This window comes from Canis aureus, chromosome 23 (genome assembly GCF_053574225.1).
Source record: "Canis aureus isolate CA01 chromosome 23, VMU_Caureus_v.1.0, whole genome shotgun sequence".
Classification (NCBI taxonomy): Eukaryota; Metazoa; Chordata; class Mammalia; order Carnivora; family Canidae; genus Canis; species Canis aureus.
The window spans coordinates 22906834-22915638 of NC_135633.1; the positions used below are offsets into that span (position 1 = coordinate 22906834).

Sequence of the window (8805 nt, forward strand, 5' to 3'; positions counted from 1 at the left end):
TTTTAACAACTATGGACTCTGGCCTCCTCTGTATAAAGCTCTATCTTGAGAAAATAGAAAGATATGGAGAGGAAAAGAATTCAGTCCTTGCAAGTACAAGAGATAATTTGGGGAAGAAGTTTTCTGTATGGCTGTGCACTAAAACTTATTCAGCTTTATTTAGTTGTGAAACTTGAATTATTCCTCCACAAATCTCATGAGGGATGCAGGGTGCCCCAGAGTGCAATGCTCAAGCCATTGATGTCAAATATAAACCAAAATCCTAAAATCTGGTTTAACATTACAAGTGTCTTACTAGAAAATTCCACTCCAGATTGCTCCTATCTTGATTTGCTGACCTTAGTTTAGAGGTTCTTATGGCTGAGCAAAGGCTGGCTTTGCAAGTCATAGTTGAAGCCACAGAAGCTGTGGGAAATCTATGGCTCCCTGTGATGGCCAGCAGTTACTGTGATATTGTACCGTACTCTAATAATATAATTAAATTTAAGGATAGGCTGCCTCTTTTAGAGTGTTACATTTTTTTTAAGATTTTTTATTTATTTATTCATGAGACACACACACAAACACACACATACAGAGGCAGAGACACAGGCAGAGGGAGAAGCAGGCTCCATGCAGGGAGCCTGAAGTGGGACTTGATCCCAGGACTCTAGGATCACGCCCTGAGCTGAATGAGGCGCTAAACCGCTGCGCCACCCGGGCTGCCCTAGTGTTACATTTGATGGAAGGAATCCCAGCTAAACTGGTCAAGGCCCTTCAAGTTAAAACTCTTAGTTCCCTCACATAAGAAAGATCTCAGTCACCTGGCATGGACTTTCAAGTTAAAATTTATTAATTTACCTATAACTAATGTCTAAGAGGAATGGAAGACTCAAGCTCTAGTGGACCAGCATCATCGTCATGCTTGTTGGGGACACAGTGGGTTGGGATCTGATGGTATTTGTTGCTGAAGAGGTAAAGGAAGGCTGCTCACTGTTGGACCAGCATGGGTGTTTTCAAGATAGAGGAAGCAGATTGTAGGGAGGTGGATTTATTGGTGAAGGTGTCCCCAAACTCTGTGTAGGAGATTGAGTGCTTAGTTTCGGGTGCTACCATAAGTGCTGAAGAACTTTTTCAGAATGCCTCTGAGAATACAATTCCTTAGCATTGTGTTTAGTTGACACAAGTTCTTATTCAGCTGGGGTTCAAATTATCAGCTGTTGTATACAAGAAAAATAGACAAGATGATAGAGACAGGCTTCCCAGACATCATGTCAGCAGCAGGAGCAGTAGTTAGTCACTCTACCTTCCATAACCTAGTCAGGTCAGACCTACTGTGTAACCCCATTTTTCATCATTATCTTCAGTGGAAAGCCTCCTTTACAAATCCTCCACACACTAAATCCTCAACACGCTTATACACATCTTTTCAACCTTGTCCCTGAATCATTAGGCCAGTTACCTTGTCCATATGTGAGGCTCAACTCAGTGACTTCACTTATGACTTTCTGTCTATACCTATATGGTGACCTAGTTAGAGAAGAAAGAGGAAGAGAATAAGTTTAATCTGTGACATAGCATCATCTAGGTAGAGTGCTTTATTGAAACTAAAACTTCCTTTCATGAGTATTAGTCCAGCCACTTAGTAGTCTGTGTAGATTACAGAAATAGAGAGTGTATTTACACGTATCATTTTTCAAAGCAGACTTTCAGGCAGGTTGGAAAAATATAAGTTCTATAATGGGTGGTTGAAAATTCTTACCTTAAGTCTCACTGACCAAACAAACTTTCTGAAGGAAAAAGACACAGTCTTCTTGATCCTGCCATGTTATGCATTTCTCTCTGTAATGGGGTTGACATAAAAGTTGAAGATACATAAATGATAAAAAATAAAGAAAATGAGATATCATGATTTGACTTACTGGACTAAGGAAACGAATCTAAAACTCTTCATTTTATTTAAAATAAAAGTAAGAACTCTATAATTTGACCACAAAGTCCATTGCCGAATTACATGATTCTGCATGCTTTCACTCAACAAATATTTACTGAGCACCAAATGTGTTCATTTCTCTGGTATGCACTGAAAATGCAAACCCTTTAAAAAAATTTGTGAATTTTAGTTTATTATGAATGCAACAAGAATTGAATTGATATCAAAGTTATTAAAAAGCTACATCACCTGGGGCATCTGAGTGTCTCAGTCGACTGGATGTCTGCCTTCAGTTCAGGTCATGATCCTGGGGTCCTGGGATGCTTGAATGGAGCCCTGCATTGGGCTCCTTGCTCAGTGGGGAGCCTGCTTCTGTCTCCTTCTGCGCTTCCCCCTACTCTCTCTCTCTAAAATAAATAAATAAAATCTAAAAAAAAAAAAAAAAGAAACTAAAACCCCTTAACTATAATCTTAAAACTAAAGATTCTGAAGAATTATGAAATGTATTTATTGGCAAAATCTGACATGACCTAAAATCATAATGTGGTCAAATCTGACCTGAACATATGAGCAGTTATTTACTCGTTCTTTACTGTCTTAACATAAACAAGAGGTACTTTATAGCGTGTTACAAGGTATAACTTGCTGAGGGTGCCCTATATATTGTATAGAATACACATTTTTTACTTTTTTAGATCTTGAAGACTGAATCTGAAATGTGTTATGAGACAGATCTGATAATACCTACCTTATTTATAAAAGTCTTATGTTGTGTGAGAATATAATTCATGAACAGTTTTAAAAGAGAGGGGACGAATATTGTTCCCCAAATGCCAACATTCAAGAACAAGGGACTGATCCTCTCATTCAGGGACCCATAAAACACTTGAGAGTGACTTAGGTCATGCTTCACATGGCATTAGAGATGCTGCTTCTCTTAAAAATCTTCCATCCAGAGAGGAAAGGGAGGGCATTGGGACCAACATCAATGGCCTAGAACTTTCTCAAATTAAAAAAGAAAAGAGGATTATTTATTCCCAAATAGCCTACATAGAAATGAGGTATAATGACTCCCATGGGAGTTGTTTCTTTAACAAATATATACCTCCCCTCACAACGCTGAATACACACTTGAGGATGCAGCAATAATGCTCTCATTTGGTGCTCAGGTCCCACAAAGGCAAAGCTGTGGCTCAGGTGAGGAAACTCGGGCATTCAAACGCAGCAGGGATGCTTTAAGAATATTTCTTCTACGTGGCTTATACAGTTTTTCTGTAAAGAATGAGAAAGCATTTAAGTCTTTCTCTTTCTAAGCATTTTTTGCTGTTGTTAATGAAATGAAGACTTCAGGAAAGGGGATACCTCATGGGAAGGCAAGCTTGGCCAGGAGAACCATTTATATTCAATGGATGTCAGCTGAGAACTTGAGCTTGGGGTCAGATAACCTCCGTTTGAATCCCTATAGGCTACATACTCATTGTGTGACCTTGGACAAATTATGTAATCTCTTGAAGGCTTGATGGTGTCATCTGAAGAATGTAAATAATATATTGTTTTCACTTTCTGACTATATATTTATCTTCCATTTCATCATCATTAGGCATGTACTCCCACCATTCTATTGAGACAGAACATAAAGACTCCTAACTCTGGGAAACGAACTAGGGGTGGTGGAAGGGGAGGAGGGCGGGGGGTGGGGGTGACTGGTTGGCGGGCACTGAGGGGGGCACTTGACGGGATGAGCACTGGGTGTTGTTCAGTAGGTTGGCAAATTGAACACCAATAAAAAATAAATTTATTATTAAAAAAAAAGAAACTGTTAAGAGCACCAAAGACCTATTTGCCAGAAACAATGCATATTTTCAATTTTTATCTTACTTGGCAATTCTGTGACATTTTTCACTATTAAACTACAACACTACTTCTATAAAATTTCTTTTCCACTGGCTTTTATAATTATAGATCACCTTTGCAATCCTTTTATATTTCTGCTTATTTCTTTGCCCATTTCATTTGAGATATTTTTTTTCTATCCTAAAATGGAGATTTTTCTAGGTTCACAACTTTCCTCTACATATCTATTTTCCTACATTAATTCATATCTAAGGTTAGATTTAAGCAATCACTTAAAAGCTCTTTCAGATTGTTGTCTCCAGCCCATAGCTTCCCATTATTAATATACAGTAATATATATACTAGTTTATGTATATAAAGGAGCACAAACTCTCAGGTAAGAGGTTAAGTGTGAAGAAATTGAAGCAGGAGACACTGATTGTATGGGGTGCTTGCAAATTATCCAGAAATAAAGAGAAGATTTTCCTATTTTGTCAATATGATCCTAATGTGCTCTCTTCTTTCCCTTCTCAAATTTCTTATGTCTTTATAGCTGGTTTCGGGGATAGTTCCCAAGCCTCTCGTCAGCTGAAGAAACTTAAGATGTATCTGCATGATTCTCCAAAACTATTGAAGACACAGGGTTAGCTGCTTTCAGAGCATCAGCCCAAAGAAGACCCTCAGGTGGGATAAGGGGATAGTGAATTCCAGTCACCTCTATATCCCTGATGGAGCCTGTAGGCTTGCCTGATGGTGATAAGAAATTCCACTGAAGTTACCACTATCACTAATGTCATATTCCACATTAAGAGAATCCCTAAACTGAGCAGCTCTTCCCTTTGGCATGTTTGGGTTGTGTGGATAGTTCCTGTACTGGCAAATCTTCTATAATTAAATGCCAATGTAGCTGCTGCTAGGGAGTATAGATAATGAATAAGATACTCTTCTAAATTAGGGGATCCCTGGGTGGCGCAGCGGTTTGGCGCCTGCCTTTGGCCCAGGGCGCGATCCTGGAGACCCAGGCTCGAATCCCACATCGGGCTCCCGGTGCATGGAGCCTGCTTCTCCCTCTGCCTGTCTCTGCCTCTCTCTCTCTCTCTCTCTCTCTCTCTCTGTGACTATCATAAATAAATAAAAATTAAAAAAAAAAGATACTCTTCTAAATTAGGTTAATCAAAATATATTAGTAAAGAGGGATTCCAAAGTGATTACCACAGAGTTTTGGAGCCTAAACCCATTCAAAATCTAAATTTGGACTTTTACATCACTATATAGTTTAAGCAATTTTGAATTTTCTCCTACTTTTTCCCTCTGGTCCTCTTTCTAGGTGACTACAGGTCTAAGGAGGTCATTTGTCTCTATCCTACACAATAAATTGTAGCATTAATCCCTTCTCTATATCTCCATTATTAGAAAAGCAATGTTGGAAGGTTATAGGAGTACAGCAGGTAGGAATTATAATCTATAATGATATACACATCTCTCCTGTGTAGAGGTAGATAAGTGTTATCAAGGTGAGTCCCACATTGGTTGTAGTTCAGTGGATCAAGTTATACAGCAATAGTATCAGTGTTCACATCAATAAGGTATCCGCCACTTTAGTACCCATGCTGACCTTTCTGTCATCGATAGGGTACTCCAGAAAGGATTATTGCTTCCACAGTAATTCACCTTTCCTCTATTTATCTCCCTCCACCATTCACTGCTCATTATTAGAGATGTTGCCATATATCAAATTCTAAAACAAAAACAAAAAACTATTGGTGTTTTTATAGGTTTTTGTGAAATGGAGGTACTGCAAAGATCACCATCACCTCATTATTCCTTAATTCCTCTTTAGAGGTAGAAATGGTGATGTTTATAAGAGAAAACAATCAATGTTTATTTTTTAAAAAATATTTTACTTATTTATTTGAAAGAGAGATAGAGATAGCAAGAGAAAGCACAAGCAGGGAGGAGAAGAAGAAGCAGACTCTTCCGCTGAACAGGGAAGTATGATGCTGAGCTCAATCCCAGGAACCTGGGTTCATTACCTGAGCTGAGGGCATATACTTAACCCACTGAGCCACCCTGGCTGCCTAAGATAAGATAATGTTTAAAAAGACCCTGAGCAGGACACCTGGGTGGTTCAGTTGGTTAATCATCTAACTTGATTTTGGCTCAGGTTATGATCTCAGGCTCTTCAGATCAAGCCCCGCACTAGGGTCCACACTCAGTGGGGAGTCTGCTAGAGACTCTTTCCCTTTGCCCCTCTCCCCACTGGAACTCTCCCTCTCTTTCTCTCAAAATAAATCTTTAAACAAATTAAGTAAAAAGATCCTGGTCACATATTGATTCAATTGAAGCGGGGAGAAATTTGTATTTTTTTTATGCAGTTCTCTTTAATCATTGTAATCAACTTGTCACAAAATTTCTTGGTCTTATGCAAACAAAGCTAACTTGATTTGATAATTATAGATGAATTATAAAAATATTTCAAAGTTCTCTATAGAAACCCATTCTTAATTTTTCTAGATATAGCTTTCTAGATTCATAAATATCAGAAGGTCTGCATGATTGTCTTCACCAGCACTCTAGTCATTGTCTCTTTCCCTATGGGAGTTCTTACCTACTTCCTAAAACTGATTGTTTAAGGATGCACTGATTATTTCTGATATTGCTTTTGCCTTTCCAATACTCTCGTCTTTTCTTTTCCTTTTAATCTGTGGCTCAGTAGAAGTATTAGGCTTCTGGTTTCTGAAGAGGCCTTTGTTCTAGGGACTGTCTTCCTTAAAATGTTTCCTGTAGAAGTTTCCAATTCTCTTCCTATTTTAAAGTTTGTCCCTGGTGTTATAGGCCTCAGATCCTTTGCAGCACTGAAAATTTCTGAACACCAAGTCTACTGAATAATCCCACCCTCCTAAATTGAGTTTACCACCTGTGCCCACTTGTTCTGACTTCTGTAGACTTCTATGTGAGTCATCTCTTTCACAGTCCCTTTGAGATGGTAATATTGATGACAATATTTCTCAAACAGTTCATGACAATAGACTTATTTATACTGATTATTTTCCTCAGTGATTAATCAGTGAAACAAATAGATAGTTGTTGTCAAGAGAGAAAATCTGAACTGGCCCAAATTGGAAAGAAATACCCAAAGGGTTTATATGAAAAATAGTATGAGGGGCAGCTTGGGTGGCTCTGTGGTTTAGTGCCACCTTCAGCCAGGGGCCTGATCCTGGAGACCCGGGATCGAGGCCCACGTCAGGCTCCCTGCATGGAGCCTGCTTCTCCCACTACTTCTCTCTCTCTCTCTGTCTTTATTTATAAATAAATAAATAAAATCAATCTCTCTCTCTCTCTCTCTCTCTCTCTCTCTCTCTCTCTCCCTCTGTCTTTATTTATTTATGAATAAATAAATAAAATCTTAAAAAAAAAGATAGTATGAGGATGAATGAAAAAGCAAAGGGAACAAAATAGAGCTCAAAGGAATGATTTTAAGGAACTGTGAGTAAGAACTGAGATATAAAGAATAAAAGTTGGATACTAAATAGTAAATTGTTGAGATTATTAATATGTCAGCATTACTGTTATTTCTTATTCTAGACAAAGACCTTGTGAATTAATTAAGACTGAGAAAATCCACAAAAGCTTGTAAGGTTTGAAGTGAAAAATAGCCTGATGACGTGCTCCAGAAAGATGGACAGAAAGAAACAATACTGATTTTTTAGTGGTCGTAACTCTTGAGAGAGTTCTTCACTTGAAAAACCTACCATGTGGTCCAATAACAGTGCTGCTCCCTTCTTGCTAACTGGCTTCCTGGGCTCAGAGGCAATTCACCACTGGATCTCTATTCCCTTCTTTATGATCTACTTCTTCATCCTTTTGGGCAATGGCACACTTTTCTTCCTCATTTGGAACGACTCCAGCCTTCATGAGCCCATGTACTATTTCCTGGCTATGCTGGCAGGTACAGACCTTGGGATGACACTAACTACAATGCCCACAGTCCTGGGTGTCTTATTGCTGGACCAGAGGGAAATTTCCCAGGGTGCCTGTTTCACTCAGTCCTACTTCATTCATACCCTGGCCATTGTGGAATCGGGTGTGTTGCTTGCCATGGCCTATGACCGATTCATCGCCATCCGCACTCCTCTGAGGTATAACTCCATTCTTACCAATTCTCGGGTGATGAAGGTAGGACTGGGTGTACTAATGAGGGGCTTTATGTCCATTGTGCCCCCAATCATGCCACTCTACTGGTTCCCATATTGCCGTTCCCATGTTCTTTCCCATGCCTTTTGCCTCCACCAAGATGTCATGAAACTTGCCTGTGCTGATATTACATTTAATCGTGTGTACCCAGTCATTCTGGTTGCTTTGACTTTCTTCCTAGATGCTCTCATTATACTCTTCTCTTATATTTTAATCCTGAAGACAGTTATGGGTATTGCCTCTAGAGAAGAGAGAGCTAAGGCCCTTAACACCTGTGTCTCACATATTAGCAGTGTCCTGGTCTTTTATATTACTGTGATTGGCCTGACTTTCATCCACAGGTTTGGGAAGCATGCACCACATGTGGTCCACATCACCATGAGCTACGTCTACTTTCTCTTTCCTCCATTCATGAACCCCATTATATATAGTATGAAGACCAAGCAAATTCAGAGAGGCTTCATTCGCCTATTTTCTCTACACAATAGGGCTTGAGCTTTCATTTCAACAATCTTGAGATTTCTGGGATTTTTTCATTTCCTGTTATTGGAAGAGAAGCTTGGTTTTATACTCAGTGTCTTTTTTCAGAGTTATATGAGACATAAAACTATACGTTGACTTGTGCCTTGGCATCTTTATATTAGAGCTATTGTTCTCCTTTCTTTATTATTTGTCCATCCACTGAGTGTTCCCTCAGAAGATATCATCCCCAACCGCTCTCTTTATCTGACTTCTTGCTGATTGCCTTGTTGTCTTCACTGGCCCTGCCTCCTCTGATAGCTCACTTGAGCCTCTTAGCATCATTATCAGATGCTATCACTACTGAACAGCTGGATGCAAAAGTATTATTGACAGATGGGGCCAGG

The 8805-nt window shown here is 39.2% G+C and overlaps 1 protein-coding gene across 1 annotated transcript; it reads left to right on the forward strand.

Moving 5' to 3' along the window:
- Positions 1-7498: 7498 nt before the first annotated feature.
- LOC144295382 (olfactory receptor 51B4-like) lies at positions 7499-8434 on the forward strand. Its single transcript, XM_077867773.1, has one exon. It carries the CDS (start codon positions 7499-7501, stop codon positions 8432-8434), a length of 936 nt encoding a protein of 311 aa, XP_077723899.1.
- The last annotated feature ends 371 nt before the right edge of the window (positions 8435-8805 follow it).

Excerpts from the sequence above, each read along its gene's own strand:
- LOC144295382 (XM_077867773.1), top strand. The coding sequence starts at position 7,499 with ATGTGGTCCAATAACAGTGCTGCTCCCTTCTTGCTAACTGGCTTCCTG.